The 24351-nt window shown below is 35.4% G+C and overlaps 2 protein-coding genes across 14 annotated transcripts in view; both read right to left on the reverse strand.

Moving 5' to 3' along the window:
* Positions 1 to 234: 234 nt before the first annotated feature.
* LOC120347466 (LETM1 domain-containing protein 1-like) lies at positions 235 to 5315 on the reverse strand. Of its 2 annotated transcripts, XM_078118129.1 has the most exons (9): positions 4838 to 5315; positions 4685 to 4792; positions 3746 to 3855; positions 3528 to 3610; positions 2762 to 2948; positions 2122 to 2232; positions 1546 to 1701; positions 1084 to 1186; positions 235 to 604 (listed from the first exon to the last, which is right to left on the reverse strand). In XM_078118129.1, exons 1-9 carry the CDS (start codon positions 4956 to 4958, stop codon positions 510 to 512), a joined length of 1074 nt encoding a protein of 357 aa, XP_077974255.1. In that variant the 5' UTR covers positions 4959 to 5315; the 3' UTR covers positions 235 to 509. The 2 variants fall into 2 exon arrangements, with proteins under 2 accessions (XP_077974255.1, XP_039273396.2); XM_039417462.2 differs by having other exon boundaries at positions 4685 to 5312.
* Positions 5316 to 14515: 9200 nt separating this feature from the next.
* LOC120347437 (3',5'-cyclic-AMP phosphodiesterase 4C-like) overlaps positions 14516 to 24351 on the reverse strand; it is a 123243-nt gene continuing 113407 nt past the window's right edge. For 11 of the 12 annotated variants that reach the window (XM_039417408.2, XM_039417407.2, XM_039417406.2 and 8 more), the window contains 9 exons: positions 21083 to 21226; positions 20232 to 20332; positions 18736 to 18837; positions 18435 to 18596; positions 18135 to 18234; positions 17896 to 18050; positions 16921 to 17226; positions 16677 to 16807; positions 14516 to 16544 (listed from right to left, as the gene is read on the reverse strand). In XM_039417408.2, coding sequence (XP_039273342.2) covers positions 16262 to 16544; positions 16677 to 16807; positions 16921 to 17226; positions 17896 to 18050; positions 18135 to 18234; positions 18435 to 18596; positions 18736 to 18837; positions 20232 to 20332; positions 21083 to 21226 — 1484 coding nt within the window. In that variant the 3' untranslated portion in view covers positions 14516 to 16261. Of the gene's footprint in view, positions 16545 to 16676; positions 16808 to 16920; positions 17227 to 17895; positions 18051 to 18134; positions 18235 to 18434; positions 18597 to 18735; positions 18838 to 20231; positions 20333 to 21082; positions 21227 to 21987; positions 22780 to 24351 lie in introns of those variants that run through there. The other variant, XM_039417412.2, reaches the window with a different exon arrangement.

Consider the following 24351-nt stretch of genomic DNA (forward strand, 5'->3'; position numbering starts at 1 on the left):
ACAGTGCATTTTATCAGGTGATATTAACGCCGAGTAATGGCATTTGTTAAATCTTCCGGCGTTCTGGGCTCTTTTGGAAGAAGTACACTACATCGAAGATCCTATTACCCAGCTCGGATAGCGTTGTAAACCATATTTGTTTGTTTTTGCACTCTCTTACTGGTGAAACAACAGAACTCCATCGAATCCACAAAACCGTTTCCCTGATCATAAATAAAAGTTGTACAAACGTGGTCATACGGACGGTACACATGTATTGGCCCAGATTTACCAACAAACTTTGAGAATAGAACAAAAAATAAATCTTGAACATGGGTCTGCACTGTATTTCACATATGGTTCAATGTACTTGAATATTTTGAATACTTGAAAAAAACAGCTCATAAAGAAAAATCCCTGAATTCGTCTTTCGTTTGTTTGATACACATTAATCTTGGAGAAATTGAGGATATCATTTCCTTTAAATATTTCAATCGCTTCAAGTTACACAGAGAATTGAAGAGAGGATGTCATGTTTGATCAAATACTCTTCTTTGATGACGAAGATCAGAATAATTATGTGACTGAAAGACCATAGCATGAAGAATGTAGGAAGGATCCACAGCTGAAAACAGAACTGAATTTAGGTATTGTACTTTGAATAAAGGAAAATGGTGTCCGAAATTTTAATACCGCAGATTTAACAGACAAAAAACAAACAGAAAATGCAATTGACACAAACAAACACAAACACTGCAAGAGCAGGATAATTGAGAAGGCATTATTTTTTACATATACTGCCCCAAAGTAAAATACCAAATCCTCATTAAGAAGCTGTGAGAACTGACGAGAGACAAACAACTTGGGTAAGCTCACTGTTATCATTTGCAGTCAGATGAAGGATTATTTGTCATTACAATCCTTGACAATGTCGAAGAAATGGCTATGTTAGACACTCTGCTATGTTAACCAATCAAGCAATTATCGTAATTGCTCATACTTGCTCTACAGGATAGAGCTTGTTCATATGAATATAGGATAAGCTCAAACATAACATAGCAAATGAACATTTTTTAAACAATATGAAAAGTAGTAAATACATACCATTACTTGCGAATATACTTGTATGGCGAAGCCAATTTTTGAGCCAATATCTGTTTGCTTCTGTACTTAAATTTGCGCTATCGAGGCCTCTAAGAAAAGTGGCCTGGAAGGATAGAAAACAAAATCAAACAATAGCAATATCACTGCGCAGTGATCTTACAAGAATCACTCCCCTTCTAAGTCCTCAAGTAGAATGAAAGAATACTCGTCAGCAGAATGGCATTACTGTGCTAATATAATTTATGATAGTCTTAATTCACTACTTGGTTCAAAATATAATTGACCAATTAAAATTTGAATAACCTGGAAAAGCTTAATCATAAATATAGGATTTCAGAGTAAATTCCCATTGTTCCTTTCTTCAAAATAGATAATATAATTTCACGAATGATAGTGAAAAAGAAACCCAAATATCTACATTCGAGAGTGGATTAACTATGACTTATGAACAGTGGTACATACCTCTTGCAGTTCATCTTCTGATAAATCATAAACGAGGTTTTCTCTTCTTAATTTTTCATCGAATTCAAGAATTAACTTCACTCGATGATGTAGATAATATCTCAACCAAGGTGATGGGAAATATTTCCATAGAAAGTTTATATGGCAAAATGAATGCTGTAAAAATTTCATAACATTAACTTAGTTGCTGTATAATCAGAGTAGCAAAAAAGGAAGTTTCCTTCTTAATTGCTTATGAAGCAAAAATGTAATCGGGTACCCTGACCATAGAACAATGATTTATAAATCCTGCAATATCCCGAATGTGCAACACAGATTTTTATTTATGATATAGTTATTGTAAAAATTTATGAAATCGTTTTTTTTTTATAAAACTACAATAAAGCATCTCTTGTGAAGTCTAGTTTTCTGCAAAAGTTTATGAATAGGATTTTGTTTTACGAGCCTAGCGACAATAAAAGCATCTCTTGTGAAGATAATTTCACCATACATATGAAACAACATCTGTGTAGACTTTAACATTATCCAAACAATATCTTCATCGAAAGCTACTTTTTATTAATATCAACAACGAACCAGGAGTACTGGCGGCAAGCCATCCAAACTTAGTGGATTTTCTATACTAGAACACCATTCTCGAAACTTCCTCAGATCATCATTGGTTGGGACCTTGGTTGAATCATTCACCTGAAAAATTTGTTTTAAAAGGCATTGTATGGCCACATAAAAAAAATGTAGTAGAAAACTTTTCTTTGAAAACATCTATTAATTGAACATATATGAAATAATTAAAGCAGTAGGTATTACTGAACTGTTCAAAATTTTTATAGAGACGCGCTGCTATAAATAACAATTCGTGAATCTCAGTTTTGACGGACAACTCAAACGACATTAATGTGATGGATGTGGTTGCTTTTCACTGCACAATTTATCAATTCTCGAAGCAATTTGTGACAAGCAAACTCGTCGGTTCGACATGGCACGGGTTGACCTGTATTTTGTCATCAAGTTGGTAATATTTGAAAATGCTGCCTCACACATGTAGGTCATTGCAAAAAGCAATAAAATTTCAACAGCTTTTTCTGACAGCAATGGATATTCCTCCGCAACGCTCGACCAAAAAAATAGAGATTGATCAAATTCTTTTTATAGGACCCCAGTTTGGGAAACCCTGATATGCATAATCACAATAATACTCTTGTTCATCAATACAAACCAGTGTCAATAGATCTGTTAAAGCTCTCTGAAATGCTGCGCTAGGATGATTATCTTTAATGAAGTTCAGATGATGTAGTACGATTCCATGGTGAATTTTTCTATTCATATGCATATCAGTGAAAAAAATTTTCCGCTGCTTTTTACTCCAGTAACAATGTGGTAAAAGATGTTGAGGAAATAGGGCGCTGAAAATTTGTAAATACAATGTATGTATGAAGATGTGAAGAACATTCAACTTTTCCAAATAGAGTCGCAGGACATAGCCTACTATACGATATATATTAAATTAATTTAGCCAATATGAATTATGGAATTCATTCAAAAACTTAGGTGTCCCATGTGAATATGTTATTAATACTTTATAAATAATTTTTCATTTCTAGTGTTTACTGTGGAATGGATGAGAACTTGTTACAAGAAGTCAGTTGTAATGAAAAGTTTTCACTTGTAAAAGAATTTTTTTTATCTTTTCTGTAAAAGTTGCCTTTCGACAAAAAAAATGATCACTTAAGTGCCAAATATCAAAATGTTGGTTTAATAATATTTCATGTTAAAATTTAATCATACCCATTTTTCAAATATGTTGCTGCTACAAAAGTTAATTCTTGAAACTATCCTCTTATATTATATATCCTACATATAGAATACCTTTGAGTTCGACAATACCATGCTAGACAAAAGTGCACGAAGATATGACTTAAATCATTTACTTCTAGTATAATAATATTTTCAAGTTCAACAGCAATTACAAGGATTAAACTTACACAGGAATAAAAACAATAACGATTCCCATTGGCAGTAGAAATAAAGGCAATAGAAATGATGTTTTCAGAAGACTGCCTTTGACCTGTTCAGGAAAAAAGACAGTGTAAGATCATATAAATAAAAATAAATGATGTACGAACTCGCTTTGATTTAGGGATACGGTTTTTCAAACAAACAGGAAATTGTGATGAAATACTATGAGTTTTAATTAACTTACATCAAACACAGCTTTATGTTCCTGATATGTTGTTTTGTAATTCGGCTGAAGTTTTCTTTTCTTGGAAACCGACCTCCATGTTCTGAAATCAGAAACTTGTCTATTGAAACCTGGAGTAAAAATGTTATTTCTGGACTTATCATTGAATATTCAATTTAACATTCAATATGATGGATGAAGAAATTCATGGTTGACCAACTGTTACAATGGAAATGAGTACAGCAGTCAACTTTGACATAAAAAACTGACAAGACACAAACAACTTCTTATGTATTATGCTATAAGTTATTTATGCTATAAGTTAAATATGCTATCAAGTACCCAGGCTGATCATACAATATGCCTTATATGGGAAGGTCCAATAGGTACTCTGGGGACAATGGGTTGGAGGCAGGAGTTTGGCTTGTCAAAATTTCCATGCTTTTCAGCTTGCATGTCAGAAGTTAACTGAGAAGATGAAATTATTTGAAACTATTTTGTAGTATTTCTTCGTTGACACAAAAAATTCAACCTTGACGAGAGTTATTCTAGTTGCTGCAAAGATATATTAAAAAAGGCCCTTTAGTGAGTAGGCCCAAATTTGACAGTTCATTATGTATTTTCATTTAGGATGGCAGGTATGCAAAGTACCACAATAGGTAGCCTAATATTGAAAACAGATAAATCTGGCATTACAACATAGTCAGGACACGCGGACATGGAGTTTTAATTTCAAAGTTTAATATTTCAAATCGTAAGTATGAGAGTTGATGTAGTCATAGTATTAAAGCAACGACCAACCTCTTGAAACCAATGGTATTTGTGTCAAAAAATAAAAAAAATTATGTGTTCATACAATAATATGCTGATGTTAGTTGTCTAGTCTAGTTCTCTAATGCGAATTGACTTGATGTTAGTACAATATCTTATTACTAAAATAATGTCGACTTACCAGCTTACCTTTCAACATTTGTTCATAATAGTTTTTCAGAAATGGCCATCGTTTTAGACTTGTCAAAACCAGTTTATTAAACTTTTCAGAAATGGTCTTTTTGGGATTTCTTTGGGGCGAATTTTTCCATGATCCATGCGTATTCTTGTTCACAAAAGATTGCCCATTTGAAAATCGTCTGCACCCAGTACTCTGGTGGCTACCATTAGTAGTTGCCGCAACAAAATACAATCCGTGAACATGAGTCTGCGGATCCAACTGAGACCTCAAAACTCTCAACATATTTTTAAGATGACACTTACACAAAACTAGTATTACGCTTTCATAGGAACTGTAGACTACCAAAACAAGCACATTGAGGAAGAAACATCGACAGAAACTTATGCTGATTTGTAGCAAACTACTGACAAACAAGCCCAAAAGCACTCTGAACCAACGACCAGACGACCGTTTTCAGCAATGCAGTTTTCGAGAATGAGATATCTCGACCAAGTTCCAATTTGTAAAATGACATTTTTGAAAACTTTACAGCAAAAATGTGGTTTAAGAACTTTAAAGTATAACTTGATATTTCCACCTCGCTAGTACGGTAGTGAACAAGTTCATGTTAGCAACGATACCGGTACCCGGTATACCAATATCTGAATATGGTACCGTACATTTGAACCCACGTACCGGTACCGCACCGGTACATTTAAACTCACGACAATTGCACCTGCATACTATTGCACATATGGAATTTTTTTTTGTTTTGCGGATATTTGAACCCCTGGGTTTTAGCACCAGCATATAGATTGAACCCGCAGATATACCGTACCTAGCCTACGCATGGGTTCAAATGCACGGTCACCTTCGGCTTCATCAGGCTTTCATTCTTCAAGAGTTGTACTCTTGCTTGAAACCATATACGCGAATTATGATGTTTCCATAATGATGCTATGGACCTTTCCCCGACATTTGACCCTCGAAAAATTCTTCCTATTAGGCCGCGAGCCGAAGCCATTTATCTTTCAGTTTCGTAGCGCACATAAGGTAACCTGAATATGATTTTAAAATGTTCCTTAGAAATTTAGTAACAAATATTGCCTTGTTCCCACTTCCAAAAGTTGCACCTTTTACAGAAAAGATGCTTTTACTACAATAAATATGTGTTAACATTCGTCCTATTTTCTCTGCTTTTCCGGTATCATGTGCAGACTTCTGCATGACGTAACAACCAAATTAGTCAGCTGTAAGTGGATCCCCCGTGGTCGTATGAATATCAGATGTACTACTGCTCGCTTTTGCGTTGAGTAGCCTTTCCATAGTTTTTTTTCAGTTATTATTAGGTCAGTTATTCTAAGGAGGTGTTGAAAAGTATAAGTAAGATATTAAACACTTGTATATCCTTACCATGAATAGCAATTTTAGTTGAACACTAGCTCATAAGACGTTGTTAAATAGGTACGGTGCGGTAACTCCAAGGAAGGCTAGACCTAGAATAATATGTCACAAACAACGATATTTTCTGGCTTGCATGAAATGTTTATGATAAATTTAATGACTCTTCTTGACTATTCAGCAGACTTATACTACTATATAGGCCACAGCATATTTGGAAATAGAAATTAATGGCTGTTTCTTTAATGCACGGTTGTGTGAAAGAGAAGAAAATAATCAATTTTGGTAATGTCGGTTGGTCTAAATCTAAATTCATTAAGTCGACAAGAACCTGGGAAGCAATGATAAGTTATGCCGGAGTGGAAAGAAAAATAGCATTGGAAACGATTGAGAGGGGAGAAATCAAGTTGTAGACAGACAGTTGATGTTTTAAAATATAGTCTATAGTCCATAGTCCATACTCATACTGTCATAGGGCATTTCAGACTGTGATATATCAAAATTTCGTGTAGCTATAGTCTAGTAATGGTATGCAAACACTGCTGGACTGTAGTACATGCAATGAGCATATATACGCTCATTGAGTACATCAGATAAAATGCATTATGTATTCAAGGTATTAGTTAGTATTACTATTTAGTGGTATTTTTACACTCATGCTGTTCCAAATATGATTTTCTTCCTCATTTTAGATACTGTACTACAAAAGAAAACGGCAATGTTCCACCAATCCGACCTAACGCAGGCTCTGATCCCTACTGCTATCAGTGCTATAAAATGGATTAAACAAGAAGTCTTGAAGCGTAAAGGTATATGAGAATCATAATAGTTGCAAACAGCTTAGATGGGCTATTCATATTGAAATACTTTAGCACTTTTCTGCAGTTGGAACAGCCCATCAAACTCATGTTGGAGACTTCATTGAGGTTTTCAATTCATTTTTTTCTCAACTATGAAGATCTTTTGAGGTTAACGAGGCATTAATAAATAAAGCTGAGGAATTTGTTTGTTCACTGTATGAAGAAGATATGAAGAATGTAAATGATACCTGGGCACGTCTATTTAACACTGGCAAACATAAGGATTATACTCAACCACCCAACAATGATTCACTGGAGACGCATGTGGCCCTCAAATCAGTTCTTGAGTTGGCAAACTGCAAGTGTAAGAAAAGTAGTCAAAATAATTTATGCAAGTGTGCCAAAATCAACTTAAATTGCACAGATATTTGTTTTTGTATTGACTGCAAAATCACAGTACACTTTTAAAGGAAAAGTCGATTTTCGAGATAGTGGATTTCGAAAACAATTCAGAAGAAAGTGAATTAGATATTGCAGTTGATTTAATAAGTATCATTTATTTTATTGGACACGTAGTGGACATAACGATAGTTTCAATATTATGTTGTTCTTGTTGGACACGTAGTGGACATAACGATCGTTTCAATATTATTGGACACGTTTAGTGGCCATAACGATCGTTTCAATATTATGTTGTTGTTGTTCTTGTTCTTTGACACGTTTTTAAAAAATCGCTTTTCTCTTCGAATACTGGACCAATTGCTTTGAAATTTTCAGTGGTTAAAGATTAATTTCTTCGCTAGAAGGCTATTACTTTTATTTATCTCAAAATTTTGCGTGAATTCTATGAAATTTGATATTTCGTCTAAAATTTTGCTGTATTATTTTTTATCCATGGGAACACGGATTTTAGTCAGTGTCATGACTGGCTGTACGTTTTGATTCTGCAAAATTCTTGCTACTGGAAATTCAGAACTTATTTGAGGGTACCGGTAGCGTCAAAGGTACCGGTAAAGACTGATTCGCTCTGGTCTAACGTGTCCATATATTTGTGCGTAGCTCTCTTGTGTTGTTGTTGTTCTTGTTCTTTGACACGTTTTTAAAAAGTCGCTTTTCTCTTTGATTACTGGACTAATTGCTTTGAAATTTTCAGTGGTTGAAGATGAAATTTTTCTCCAGAAGGCTATTACTTTTATTCATTTAAAATATTTCTGTTAGCTCTGTAAGATTTGTTTTTGTTTGCTATGACGTCACTAAACGTTCTGCGGATATCGGACGCCATTTTGTGTCCAACGGACCATCTTGCAATTTCAATTCACGCTGTCACAAGACAGGACCTTCTAAAGATAGAGAAGTTCTGGTACCGTAACACAGCGCGGTGACACTGAACTAACTCGTAGCTGTCAAAAGCTTGAAAATCCATACATATATGAGAAATAAAAAGATGAAACTTGGCAGGTGGGTAGAGTTGTGTTTCTTTTAACCATATTTGAAAGTTTCGCGTTTCTACATTTGAAGGAGGGGGAATAGGGGGTTTGCATTTCCGATACGTCGATAATATCTTTGTCAACCAATTTGCGGCCACCGTGTTTTCGTCTGTTTGATTGCTGTGATGTGGTGCTTTGTTTATAATTTAACGAGTTTTGTTCGAAATAACCGCGTTCTTGAAATATATGACGGTCAGAAATGCAATTAGAAGCCCAATGTTTTCACGCTGTCACAAGACAGGAACTTCTAAAGATAGAGTAGTTCTGGTACCGTAACACAGCGCGGTGACACTGAACTAACTCGTAGCTGTCAAAAGCTTGAAAATCCATACAAATATAAGAGATAAAAAGATGAAACTTGGCAGGTGGGTAGAGTTGTGTTAACCATCTTTGATAGTTACTTCTATCCCCCGGGATAAATATGTAAATCCTATCCTAATACGCCGATATTATCTTTGTCAACCAATTTGCGACCACCGTGTTTTGTCTGTTTGATTGCTGTTTGGCTGCGTATGCGATAGTCTCGACGCAGCAGAAACGATGATCAAGGCTTGAAATCCGTGGTCGCACACTGGTCGTTCGGTCGCAAATACGTCTTTCGAGTGCCGTACTTTGGGGATTTGTATAGCTTTAACCCTTTGTCGTAGAAAGTTAATACGAGGTTTAGCGTGTAGAATAAATGCCGCCAATGCACCCACGGTGAAAAAATTAACGGGTTAGATATATATTGGTTTTTGTTTTATAGCGGTTTGAATGAAATTGTCCGCAGACTGGCAACACCACCCTAGGCCTGGTGAGTTGTCCGTGTAGTCGAATTGTCCATCAGCCCTAAACGGCTATGACAGTCACTGTACCAAAAATTGTACCCCGATTCGGCTGGTGTTAAGTTGACGCATGTTATTTAGTAACGTTTTTATGTGAAATGTTTGACTGCGTGTCCATATATTTGAGCATTGCTCTCTTGTTTTTTCCGGACATTTGTTAGTGTCGTAGTCCTGTTTCTAGAAATAATATTGCCCTTGTTCAAATACATAACCACACAAACTAAAAAAAGACTAATTGTAATATTTCTGTTCACTATGTTATGTACATATTGTACATTCATTTAATTTTCTTGACTTTTACGATAAAATTTCTAAGTGAGAAATTACTGATTTATTTGTGTTTTCGTGCTCACGATGTTAATTTGTGACTTCATTGCTTAAAAATAAATACGTTTGATAGCTTCTATAAAATGGATGTAGCTTTTTATGCTGTTCTTGTTGTAAGCTACTTGTGGTTATTACATAAAATTTATTCGCTAATGTGAATCAGCGTTGTTGGTGTCGCTGCTTTCGAGGTCACCCGCGACTCCTGTCACACAATTAAAGTATTTTTTGTTGTAGGTTACATGTATGCCATATTTTTCGTAATCTACCTAATAAATTATGATTGACTGAGAAAGTCCGATTTTGGTCAGGCAAAACATTACAGAAATACATTTGTGTTAGTGTGCTGTAGGGCTCTCGAATTGCATAATTCTTATGTATGTGTTGTAAACTTATGGTTATTGAATTTCCGGGAACCTCTTATATTCAATTTCGCATCAGGATTGTAGAACAAGCTGTAATGAGTTCAGTATGTTCATTTTCACACAAAACTGAAGAATTTATTTAGTTACCAGATGTGCGCTACGAAACTCATTTTCTGGGCGTTTTCAAGGCTTCGTCTCACGGCCCTTATCCGTGGCAAGGATCTACAAGTGTTTAATAACTTACTTATACTTTTTAACAACGTCTTAGCATAACTTAACTAATAATAACTAAACAGGGCTATGGAAAGGCTGCCCAACTCAACGCAAGATCGAGCAGTAATAACTAAGATTCATCCGCTCGCTAACAGCTGATACGATTCAATTGTTACGTCATGCAGAAGCCATTGTTCATTGCCGAAAATGCATAGAATATAGGACAGATCGTAGCACATATTTCTTGTAGTAAAAGCGTCTTTTCCGTAAAACGTGCAACTTTTGGAAGTGGGAACAAGGCAATATTTGTTACTAAATTTTTAAGGAACATTTTAAAATCATTTTCAGGTAGTTACCTGATGTGCGCTACGAAATTCACTTTCTAGGCGTTTTTCAGGGTCTCGGCTCGCGGCCTATATAGTTTACCCTGAGTTTACCCAACGACTAACATACCGAGTTTACCATTGCAAAATTTTCGGAGCTATTTTGAGAGTGCATTTGCAAGTTGGCGCCTGTAAAATGGGGTATGTGTTTCAAACCATCATTATGATTCATCCCATACAAGAATCTGTTTTTTAAAAGTACCGGTAAAGAATTTTAGCCTAGTCTATCACAGCTATTCCTACACTAATTTTTTATTACTGCAATTAAATTAGACAATAAGTTTATTTCGTCGTGCAAGAAATCATAACACAAATTCAAAATAGGAAAAAGTACTTATGCATTACAGTAACGGATTTCATTGCAATTAACTGGAAGTCGCGAAGGACCAGAGATGGTCATCATAAGTCTGCGACACCAAGATTAAAAAGGAGTTAATAAAATTTGAAATAAATGAAAGCAATAAGCACGAAGAGAAACCTATTCATTCGATAATTAACCAACAAGATTGATATGAATCAGCATATATGATTTGGAAGAGAATGTAAAAATAAAAGTCGGGGAAATTCAATTGATATACGGTAATTATAAAAATAATTCACCATATCATTCAGCTGTACTTCCGTATAATTGCAGCGATTAAATTTTTTATCTATTGTCATATGCAACACTAAATCGAGCGATCATTTTATTTGATGAAAAAAATTAAGCAACCTCCATGAACGAATTCTAAGGCACAACTTATACTCCATGTACAACCAGCAACATATAATTAAGGAAGAAAATAAAATTTGGCCCAAGGTCGAGTTAGGCCTTAAGCGCATACATCGAGATCGGAGGCGACTTCAGCCACTTATAGTTTCAGTTGGTTAGCTAACAGCGGTCAATCATTCATCAACGAACTGGAAAATTGTTTAGGTTGCTGAGCGACCGCACGCGCATTCAGAATCTGATTTATAGAGACAAAAAGTTTAGGGTAAGAAAAATAATACTATATCAGGCGACTCGGAAGCTATGTCACGGAACGGCAGTGAAGCGAACCGCTATTGTTTATAATTTATATGACAAAGACGACAATAGGCCATGAAACTGTCAGCAAAGCTGCAGTTTATAAAGACTACCAGTAGTTTTTGAATAAATATTTTTTATATGTATTCTTGAAGCAGTTTATAAAGACTACCGGTAGTTTTTGAGTAAATACTTTCTATATGTATTCTTGGAAGTTGTGTAGCCATGTGATTTTATTTCGTGTGAAATATTGTTCCATATTTTGATACCTGTGTATTTGATTGAGTTTTGTGTTCTTGCAGTAGAATATTTGGGAGCAATATAATTTCCACGCGAAGAAGATCGGGTGTAATGTGCGCGGGTGTTACACTGCTTAGTAAAATATTTATCGAATGCTTCAGGTAGGGATTTATTTTGGTGTTGATACATTAGTTTTGCAATTTCAAAATTATATAAGTTTTTCAATTTCAGAATGTTGAGTGTCGAATATAGCTGATTAATCTTAGTTCTAGGTGCTGCATTGCAAAGAGATCTAGCAATTCGGTTTTGTAAGACATTAATTTGTTTTAAATATTCTTGTGCAGCAGCTCCCCATGCTGAGATTCCATACTGAACAGAAGATTGAAAGAGTGAAAAATACACAGAGCGCAGGGTTGACGTAGGCATTTATTGTTTGAGCTTGTAGGTGATACCGACTGCTCTAGTTATTTTTTTCACCACATGCTCAATATGTTTGTCCCATTTAAGACCAGAATCAGTAAAAATTCCTAGGTATTTGTATAACACATTTTCTAATTTGGTACTATCAATTTTTATTGATAAGTCATGGTTTACCTGTTGCTTTTGGGGAGTAATTATCATAAATTTTGATTTTTCAATATTACTTGTCAATTTATTTGAAACCATCTAATCATGTACCTTCAGCATTTCATAGTTTACAATATTCTCTAAAGTTAAAATTGATTTATGACTGGAAAGAAGACCGATGTCGTCAGCGAATAGTTTCGTTACTAAGAGCAGTTGGTGGGATCATTAATATATATTAAGAAAAGGATTGGGCCAAAACTTGATCCCTCTGGGACGCCACAAACTATTGGTAAAGTTTTAGATGCTACATCGCCATTTTTTACAAATTGAACTCAGTTCGTTAAGTAGCTATTTAAAAGTGATTGGAAGAAATCCATAATTAGATAGTTTATGAAGCAAAATTTTGTGGTCAACTGTATCGAATGCTTTCTTCAAATCGATGAAAACAGAACAAACAATCTCATTATTTTCTAATTTGTCATAGATGTAAGACATCATGTCTAAAATAGTATATGGTTTGTTGAATGGTTGTCCCTAAATCCAAATTGAGATTTATTTATTATATTATGTTTGTTGATAAATTTTACCATTCTTTCATATATAAGTTTTTCAAAAAGTATGTTTAAACAAGAAAGAATATAAATAGGTCTGTAGTTAGATATTATTTTATTATCACTAGATTTTAAAATTGGTGTTACTCGAGCAATTTTGAATACTGAAGGGTACATACCCAGCTGTATTGATTCATTGAACGGAATCATAAGGACTGGCGATATTATGTTTACAATATGCTGAAGGAAACATGATGGAATGTTATCAGGACCAATAGCTTTGCCCTTTTTTAGGCTTGAAATACCACCTATTATTTCTGAGAGTAAAACAGGCTGAAGAAATATGGTTTGCGAGATCTTCAAAAGGAAGTATTTTTTGTAATCCGAAACATCATTAAATTGACTGGCTAATTTTGGACCGATGTTAGTGAAATAGGTGTTGAACTCATTTGCTATCAGCAACTTTATTAGTTTATTACTTTATAGTTTTATTTTGTAACATAATTTCTGTAATAGTATTCTGTTTGTCATTTTTAACATTTACTATTTCTTTGATTGTTTTTCATGTTTGCTTTATATTGTTTCGGTTTTGCTTAAGCGTATTATGATAATGAAGTTGTTTAGCTTTCTTTATTTTTCCTTTCAGTTTGTTGCAATACCTCTTGTATAAATGCTGCTGTGACATGTTACCTTTCAAATAGGACTTATTGCGCATTTTATTTTTGATGGACACTCGTATACCCACTATAAATTAAAACTTCTAGGAAGACAGAGTGCTGATTGAATTATCTGATTTATATTTAAGTTTCCGAAACACAACAGAAAACTAACGCGAAAACGAAGTAATGTTTACGACCACGCTTAAAAATCTGTCTGAGTGAGAAAAGTGTCTGAGCGGATGCGTAAAGGGAGCCTTGTTACGTCACTTTTCGCATCGTGCTGATTGGCCAATGTCACGAAATAAATAAGAAAGTTGATGGTCGGGAAAAGGTTCATTAGGTAAATTGAATTGGAGGTAAGATATAATTCAAATTTAATGTCAATTTTAAGTTAAGACTACAAGAAAATACTTGTAACAGGTTTTAAAAGTTTCATTCGAAGCAGAATTGGTGGTTCACACCAATCGCACGATATGTCTTCTCGCAAAAGACACGAAACACCCATCCATGTCGCTGTGGTTGGGATCCCGATTCGAAATCTCGGCGATTTCGACTTATTCATTCATCTTAATATCAGGATTATTATGTCGGAATCATAAGAATTCAAAGTGTAATTTTTATCTTTTACATCACATTTTATCACCCGGAATACTGATTACGGAGTTGAAATAAATTCTCTGGCGATATACTTCAGTTCTTTAAACTACGGTCATGAAAGTAAGCCTATCTGATACTAGCCCGCGCAGATCAAATTTGGGTTTTTAAGTCAGCCAGCATTTTCTGTCAGCCGGTTCTGTTACAAACGGAACATTGACAGTAACCAGTACTTCTAACCGGTTTGCTGATCTCATAAAATTCCACGAGATGGTTCTATAGAACCGGTGCGAACCGGCTGAATCCCACCATCGGGTGAAACTACATTTAGTGATTCCTAGTCTGGCACAACTCTACCAAAATGCTTTGTGTAAGTCCCGAAACGAAAAGTTGCCTTATCTTGATACCTCAATAGCCCCCAAATCAATCTTCAAACACCAGAAATATTTCATTGTATATCACAATTTATAATTCAGTTCCAATGCTGAAATATATGCCCAGTCGAATAACAACAATTTGTCATTGTGGCTATCAAATATAAGCAAGTATAATATATTCTTGCATGCGTTCATCAGCTCACAATGACAAGGTACCTCCCTATTCGACTAGGCAACTTCCATGAAGATCATGTTAACAACTGCATAACAAAAAATAAAAGAAATCAAACGAATAAAATAAAAGAACGAACGACAAAGGGAAAACGAGAAAAGATCGAACAAATAGTAACGAAATAGAACCATAAGACCTCTCTGCTTTTTCAGAAGGGACTGGAGGAACCTAATAAAAAACAATTTTGCTAACCAATATTTGACGTTATCCTGAAATGGAATTACTTGTTCTATAGTTTCTATAGTTATCATACAATTCGTAACCTTATAGCATTAGCAACAGCTTATAAATAAATAACAGGCCAATAATGATATGTCAACTATATCATTAAACAGTGGGGTTCGCAAGATAAAAAGGAATATCACGTCCTCAAAAACAACAAAAAAACAAAATGTAAATGAGCTATTGATTAACATTTTACCAATCTTAAGATAAATGTAATACACATCCTTAATTTTTCGGATACTACCGTGGAAATCCTATTTAACATTACCTAGGTAGTCGGATATTTATCGACATACATACAGCAAAAAAGTACTACATGCACGTACCCTACTCGTCGTATAATTATTGAAGTTAATGTTATACTCGGCAATAATGAGCAGCAGAAAAACAGTGTTATAATAAACAAATGATGTGATACAGTAATGCTAAACTAATTTTGTTCACTATCCATGAATGAGTGGGCAATGAAATTCGCAGTATCGTCAATAAGAAAATTTCGTAGTTTATTACAGGCAATATTACATTCAAAATAGTAGTAGCATTCATTCATACGGCCCAACACAATAACACGATTCCATGTTTTGCAAACGGCAATTATTGGCCCCAAATATTTCCATTGTTCAATCGTTCTAAAATCAGGTAGGGGAATCGATACACGATTTGTAAAATATCGAAAGCAATGACGTGCAAATCGAATATTACTTTTGTAATCAAAAAATAAAAACAAAAATAACTGAATCTTCAATATATTACAATATTATAGAAAGCAATAAATAGTAAAATAGAGCGACGCGCAATAGGAGCTAAATGTTGCGCAATAGGCGCCGAATATTGCGAAATAGTCTCACTCCTTTTATCTAGTCTAATAATAGTAAATCGTATAGTATAATAATATAATAGTATACAGTGCGACAGCAGTAACTTGTCTCAATGGCCAGAAGGATGTCTATCATCGGACCACATTAGGTGGTACATTAGATCAACACACGGCCAATCATGATTCGATGACAAAATTCTGTCAAGGCTATTGCGATGGTAAAAATAATGATGATAATATTAATAACAATAATGTCAGTTGACAAACGGTCTTGAAGTCTTGCGGTAATGTTTTAAATTTGTATCGTCTCAAAGGCAACCGTGCTGTAAAGCACTCCGTTTTGCGTAATGCTGAGAGCGCAGTACTAAGTTTTCATGGTACCGTTTACAATCCACTTGCCTTTCGGCTCCTTCATACTTCAGAGTCTACTGGCCTCCGCATTGAGCACCTAGCTCGCAAGGCACCCATTGACTCCAACAGAGCCTGTTTTAGATCATTTAGGTGACAGATAATGTCGTCCATTTTGAAGAGAGCAGCCTCATCACGGAGAGCTCTCTCGTTTTACAGCAGATTTGTCCCCATCAGCATCTTCTGTAGTTATACAAGGTATCCTGCCACTGCTTTGTGATTGGTCAGATTTTGTCGAAGACTTGTCGTCGTCCATTGAAAGTTGAAATTGAAACTTTGCAGCCGGAGAATTGTTGGACTGAGGTTGAGGTGTCCCAGAATCGCAGCAAGAACTTTCATCTTGACTTGCTTCAGCGGTGTGACTGTCGTCAGATATGTCCGCACTTTCAGCGCCGTCTTCGGGAACAGGAGAGGGACTAAAGAGGAAAATTGCCATTTAATTACATTCACTACAGGCTATGAAATCTGAACGCTTACATAATATTTCATCAACGAGTTGACTATAGCAAAAAATAAATTCTTATTCTAATAAAATTAAAAAAGCTTACCTTCCAGGCATTTGCTGGCTATACCATTCTCTGTTCGAAACCAATTGATCGACAATTTCCTGAGCATTTGGATTAACCAAATCCGCCCACGTTTCCCAAAGTGGGTAAGCAATGTAGTCGATGAAAATGACCTAAAGAAGAAAAAGGATAATTGTTTATTCCATTCAATTGAAAAGAAAAAATATTAATCAATCCCGGCCAAGTCGGTGCCAAAGTAATATGTATTTGAATCTTTTATATTTACCTGAGAGCGCTCCACGGAAGCAGTGTGTCTGTCACACATGGGACTGATTTCGAGTCCTCGATCTCTTTCCACGTCTCCTTGAAGCCAATATTCGTTCATAACTCGGTCTGTCCATCCTCTGTATAGTTCTAGTGGTTTGGTAGGATTGCTCAAATCGGCGCAATGAATCATATTTTGCAATACTTGGATTCGGTCGGTGTAGTTATCAAGCATGAGTACACCGGATGTAGCTACTTTCTTCGTTTCCACCATTGTCTTCAAATTAGCCAATAGTTGCATGTGTTTTGACATGTCGGTTGCGAGTACCTGGATAACAAATGATAATAAACAGATTAGCATAAAGGTATTACGTAGAAAAGACGTAATATAATGAGTAGTAAACAGCTAAATCACGCCAACGATAATGGTGTTATTGAATTATACTCATAGCAAGTTATCAGAATTTGTTTACAAGGCTCGTCTTCCTCATCACTTAAAATGATAATGACGTCATATTTATTGGAAGACATCGAAACTATTATATTACGTCACAATACACAAGACGACGTAATTGCATACCGGGGGTTGGCGCAGAGTGCCGTCGTTGCTTGGTACCGCGAGGACTTGGCTAACTACCTCATAAATCATACGCCATACATGGGATGTGCATAATTAGGACTTATTTTTATTTTATAATTTATTTTTCAGTTAGAGTTCGCTTAGTCAGAACAAATGATAGTGAGTGACGAGTTCTTGTGGTAACTTAATCGAATACAGTCTCCATAAACAATTTTGTTTTTTTGTCGACGCTATTGATCTCCGGTAACTATTCGAATCTTCAAGTAGGGGCAATTTCAATAATTTTCAAAATTTGAGGTTACGTTTGTCTGAACGGTGAACTTATACTAGTTTCAATTTTAATACGAAACTAATGTTGAGGTACCATCAAATCTGATGGTGAAAATTAGTCTTAAACGAGGCTACGGTTAAACTTACCATGTCAATAACAGTCTTTCTAAAACTCTGCCATTGTTTTCTAGTCAAGTTTTCGAATAAGTCGCAATCTTTTTGCTGCATGAGTTTGAAACCAACAGCCAAATGATGATTTTCCAAAACCGATTCGTCGTTATACATGATTGCCAGTTCGCTTCCTGGTGAAAGAAAGGTCATAGTTTAGAAGATGGAACTGGAAATTTCACCTATTGTATATAAAAAAAATTAGAAGCATAACTTACTTGTAGCACAATGAAATTGATTATTGAGACCGGGATGGTCAACGTCATGCATAGCGCCTGCAAACAGTGCCGCCAGGATTTCGATTTCAGTAAAGACGCTCTAAAATGGCGAAAAATAAAAACATCGTTATCAAAAGAGTTCTGTCAGACGATGCTATACTATTATAATCAATTGTGGTGACATAAAGTAATACTGATAATGGTAGACGCCGATAATATTTGTACGTTAACCGCATAACAATGAATCATAACGAAATTTAATCAGAAAAAAAAAATGATCAAAAATTAAATCAAACTCACGTCGAGGGCAGCAGACGACAATAAAACGTGCACAGACTGCAAAACGTCGGCAGCGTGAATATTGTTGTGGAATGGAACTTTACGATAATGGTCTTCGAGTGTCATTACGTATGCTAAACATTTTTGCGGAGAAATTTTATATTTGTTCAACATGTCGCGTTTCTGTTAAAAAAAATAAAATTTTTAGAATACAAAAAAACAAAATAAACATAAATTAATAATATGTATTTCAAAGCACATAAGCTATGTAACTCCGTTAAGCAATAATATTTAAAAAAAAAAACGTAATTCGGGACATTACCTGCAAAATATTGTATAAAGTAGCAGATAGAGGTCGTCCGTTTGTCATTTCAGAAACTTTAAAAAGGTTGATGCCACCCCAAACGTCCACACCATCGAGTTCCTAAAAATATGAGAAATTGAGTAAATTTGGTTATCAATTCGATCGAGCATTCTAAGAAAATCGGGAAACATGCCGTTACCGTAAAATTCACAACAACGAAAAAACAAAAAGGCGAAAAAGAAAGCGCGGGCGCGGTTTCGATGCCTCACGAAAAATTGTCATTAGCGCGTTTTTTGCTAATTTATCTGGTTAATTCTTCCGACACGCACAAACACGAAGCTATACTCAATACTTGTTCTTTGAAATCCGTTTTACCGGTAATTTGATAAATAAACACTTTTTAGGAGCATTTTAAATTTACAATGTGTGGTTTATGTATCGAAAAACGCAGTTACTGCAAATTCTAATCATCCACATAATCGTGATTACATGAAAATACCAGTTGTTTTGTGATTTATTTTCTATGATGGGTTGTGAGCGATACTCTGAAAATGCTCGGTAATGAGTTGACTTGTAGATGATATCTCATATGTATAGGTCACGTAAGGCTTTCCGCTCAACTAAATCATAAGCAATTGTTAATAACCAATACATGAGTGGCTTACGTCGACGGCGACGAGACCAATAGGAAAACATGTTTTGCGTTCATTGATACGAAATATTTTTATCGTCGTCATAAAAATCGATAAATCGTTTAGGGGTAATATAAAATCTATTATTTTTATATTCAAATTAACAGTTTTATTTTTATTTTACTCATACACATAATCATATGAGCAACATACCATTTTAAAGTCGTGTTAGACGAGCAATACTCTAATTAATAAATAATCACGTAATAGGTGGAGGTATATACAGGGTTTAGATTTAGACCATTTTGAACAGTTCAATAAATTTACAAAAATTATTACTGGCATATATGTAAGATATATGTTTTTCACGGAGAAAAATTCTATGACTCTTAAAAAGAAATTTCTGCAGCGATGACACGGATTTCGTTGATATACGATAACTAGAACACGTTTCGTCTAATTCAAATAAACACAGCCGATAATGCGATAATAAAAGGGCGTCGGAGTCCGATTGACCGCACAGCAATAAAAAAAGCAAATAAAGTTATTATTTCACATTTTTAAGATTGAATAAAACAGCAAAAACAAAATAACGTTAGACAACGCATAACCGAATAAGGCGTCACCGACCAATGGCGAGTATTAAAAGTTGCACTCAGCGAGAAGTTGTTGTGGATCGATCTTTCGCAGAATTGATTCAACTGGTAAGAATGTCTAATACAATATGATTAAGAAGTCAGCTTTCATCCAACGACCTTGGGACGAAATGAAATCTAACTTATGACGTCAAACAAAAATGAGATATTAAACCCGACCACTAAGGTCGCAATAGAGCCGCAAAGTCTATAAAGAGGTTTTATGACTGTCACAAAACATGCATACCTTTGCGAGCGCGCTTTCGTTGTTGACGACAACACCAAATGTCGGTATTGTTTTGAACTTGAGAATATTTTCACGATGTTTGTTTGCTTTCTTGTTTATACCTGTCAAATAAAAATAATAAATAAATAGATTAAAAATCTAGGTTGGCCAGCAACGAGGTGAGAATTCGTAAATTACAGACAGAGATGCAAAAGTTACCCACGTAAAGAAATATAATCAAGGTACATACACAGCACATACATATGAATAGAACTACTGGAAGTGACAGATGTTTGTTGGATAACATGAAAAATTTATTTGTAAAGTAAGGTGTCTGGATTTGAGTCAACTAATAGTATCAGAAGCATTAGCATCCTGTAGAGACACATCTGGTACTATAAGGCAAATAATACGTTTGACGGCCACATTTATAATAAGTTAATACAAATTCGGGAAAATATTTTGATACTGTTTTGCACTAGGAAAACTAAATGATCTTTCTAAGTAATAAACGCAAGTTTTATAGCAGAACAATAAAAAATAAGATTGTTTATCTCAGTTAGGTCAAAATTCTTCATTTGAACAAAGAAAAATCATTTTCTCCTTTTTATTTAATTCATTTTAATTGCCATCTACAAGTAACTGTAGTTCTTTAAGAATATTTTATTATTTTTTATACAATCTTTTCAAAAGAATTCCTGAAATTTATATCGTCAGACCAAAACAAGTCAACATATAAGAGTGCTACAAAAATTCAAAATCAAAAAGTCAAAAATTTAAAAAGTTGAATTTTTTGAACGCACGAAATCGGCATATTACGACAGTTTTGAATCCAGTTGTAACAAAACACAATAATAAATGCTGTAATGTACCTGAGACCATTCCCATAACTTTGCAATTGGGGTTGAGTTGATATTTTGTGCTGGGTTTGTGATTTTGCTTAATTGCTGCGTAATTCGGAGACGCTGGTCTTGGTTCCTCTTCTGGGTCAGTTGTCATCATGTCATCTTGGTGATCTACAGAAGAAAAATTTTTACAGGTCAGAATTTTTTTTTTAAATATATGATATCAACCGGAAAGTACCGGATATACACGCTTCATTTCCAGGTCGATACATATTCAAATATTCTACTTTAATGTAAAATCAATTGGAAATTATAAAATAAATTGAAATGTGCTAAATAAAACGGTTGTTTCTAAGTCAACCAAGTACATGCGTGAAGACACGAAAATTGGCATTTTCCTATTTCTAGTATTATAAGATAAAATTCATCCGAAGAATATTACGCGTTACGGCCTAAACGTGACGGCCTGATTTTTTTGTCGTCCTCTGGAACCCCCGGGGCGAATTTATTCTTCAATATGAAGAGGGAATAATATAATGAGATATACTGATATTTCGTCACGCCGCGCGCTTAGTGTGTGTGCATGTGTTTATTTATTTATTCATGTCTATCCGTGTGATAAATTATCTAAAAAAATGATGATTATACCGATCAAGTAAGGTACAGTAGTAAACACCACACAATTTTTTTTTTTTTATAAATCCTAATGTCAGATTTAGTGATGCTGGTATTAAGATATGGGAGCCGCCAGACGCAAATGCGTTGGCAAAAATCGACAAGTCAACGAAGGAACAGATGCGTCTGGTCAGTAATTTCACTGAAATAATCCCCCCTATCAGAGGTTAACAATCAAAATATCGATTCGGAGGCAAATTGCACACATTCAGAATCCAATTTGTACATAACAATTGACAAATATGCAAAATACGTACTGGTGATCGACCGAGCACAAGCTGGCTCATAACAGTAACAGTGCTTTATACATCCGTTTAAGCAGGGCCTGTCGCCTTGAAACAAGTCACCGTTTGTAGTCCTGCCGTCCGCATGGAAATCTTTATGAAGTTGCACGGTGAACGACCGGGTGGCGGCGTTCCATGACGCCGACACACCTTCTGCGGCAAAATATGTATCTTTCTCGAGGGATGAAGCCAGGCTGGCAACATGGGAACATATCCTATGAGCATGATACTCTGCCGTTTGATTTATGTCCGGGTGGGAATGGGGGCGGATAACAGCAGCATAGTTGTTATTGTTGACGTCGTCAGTAGCAGCCACCGGCAAAGAAGACCTCCTGGTCGACGGTGGCTTGTTAATAGATCTAGCCTGTGACACTCTCCTTTTCATATTATTCGGTAGCATAAATTGTTCGCTATATCTTCGGTTTGCCGTACAAACAGACATGGCAACTTTTGCCTTTTTAGAAGACTTTGAATGAGACGATTTGAACCGTTTCGGTTTCAGTACCGCCACGGCGGCCTGGGCCTCCTTCTGGGATCTCGCCCTTGATATTAAATTCCACTCCTCGGTAGTAAGATAACGATCGTCGGAATCCGGGCGCTTAAGATTTGCGAAATATTTGATAACCATGTCGCAAAATTGCATGACGTGGTTCGTAATAACTAATTTTAAAGGGTCTATTCTATGGAACAAAATAAAGACATTTATCGTTTGAACAAACCCATTCACACTATACTAGCTAACATAATTCAAGTGCAAATATCACAATATTAATTTTCTAAAACCTACTCAAAATCTACAACTACAAAATATATAATTCTTTCTGGCGCGTAACATCCTACCTCCCAAGCCTCACTGGTAGACTGAGCATCCGCGGCCTGTCAGTGAGTAATAATATACCCGGAAAGGTCTGTTTCCATTGACGTCATTGCGTCGCTCGCTGGGAGCAAGAAAGAAACAGAGCAGACGAGCGAGAACAAAAACGAGAGAAAAAGACAAAAAGAGCAGAGCGGGCGCCCAATCGAAAATTGCATTGCTGCGACGCTTCAACCCGACTTTTCGAATCGCATTATGTTACATTTCATTTGTATAGGGAAGACAAAATTCGAATAGTTTAATTATAAAGAATTCACAATGTTCAAAATATTTCAGATATATATCGCACTGATCTTGCGATCATTATACATTTTTGATATGTCAATTTTAGTTTGAGACTCGTCTATATTCTCCAAAATGATTGGTATAAGTTTAAATGGCATATTCATACTCTTGGACATTCGTTCTTTAATCATCGAATTTATTGATCACGGCTGAATCTAATTGGTTTTGACGTCAGGCACGCCGTGTCCAGTAACAGAATCCGTTTGACGTCACTACGAAAACGTGTCTCTACCGCTTATTCATAGGTGTAGCTGGACTTCGTTCATTCTTTTATAATTTTCATCGAATTCCTACTAAAACCATCAAGGTACTGTTGAGATGCGATACACTAAAAATGGGCATGGTATATAGATATCTCACTTTTTTTATCTCAGGACTGCAGCGCGAAAACGCCTTAAACACGCCCACTGGGTCAGCGGGGTACGCTGATCCAAAGGCATGGGACGCATACCACATGGCAAAAATCCAGATACGCTATCGCTAAATACTGGTACGCGAATATCACGCCATGTGATAGAAGAAATATGGGGTCATTGAAGGCTAGGTAGGTCTGGGGACGTCACATACTCGGAAGTTTACGCACACGATGGAAAACCGACGCAAAACGTCACGTAAAGTCAATAAGATGACACATACTAGTACTAGTATATTATATTAAATTATAACCATGAAAGTGGGGCATACACGAGTGAGTCGCTCCAAACGGGGGCGTATTATTGACGTCATCAATGATGTAAGGCTAATTTGATCAACAAAGCGTAATTGTCTTTACTAGTATTTATGCGTAAAATATTTTAATTAATGTAATCCAACAATTCGTTACGTATGTGATAGTAGTGCATGAGATAAATGCGATAAATACACGACCAAATACACTCAGGTACGTATGATTTTTGTTACGCGATAGAAGGAATTTATTAAAATGGAAAAAAAAAATACTAAATCAATTGATGATATCATGAGAAATACTTAAAATTGCAAGTATGGCCATAAGGAATATACAGAAAATAATTCCGGATTCTCTATCGGAAATGAGTAAAAAATGGGAATCTCAAACTTCCATACAAAACTTGTGAATGTTTTTCCCCGTATGTGCTATATATACTGCACCCATTGTTACTTGACCGTTTATTTAAACCTTAACTTCAATTCAATCTGTATTGGAAGCAAATGAAAGT

This window comes from Styela clava, chromosome 11 (genome assembly GCF_964204865.1).
Source record: "Styela clava chromosome 11, kaStyClav1.hap1.2, whole genome shotgun sequence".
Lineage (NCBI taxonomy): Eukaryota > Metazoa > Chordata > Ascidiacea > Stolidobranchia > Styelidae > Styela > Styela clava.

Excerpts from the sequence above, each read along its gene's own strand:
- LOC120347466 (XM_039417462.2), bottom strand. The coding sequence starts at position 4,958 with ATGTTGAGAGTTTTGAGGTCTCAGTTGGATCCGCAGACTCATGTTCAC. Across the intron at positions 3,611-3,745 it reads AACATAAAGCTGTGTTTGAT|GTCAAAGGCAGTCTTCTGAA; the intron begins GTAAGTTAATTA and ends TTTCCTGAACAG. Across the intron at positions 1,187-1,545 it reads CAGAAGATGAACTGCAAGAG|GCCACTTTTCTTAGAGGCCT; the intron begins GTATGTACCACT and ends CTATCCTTCCAG.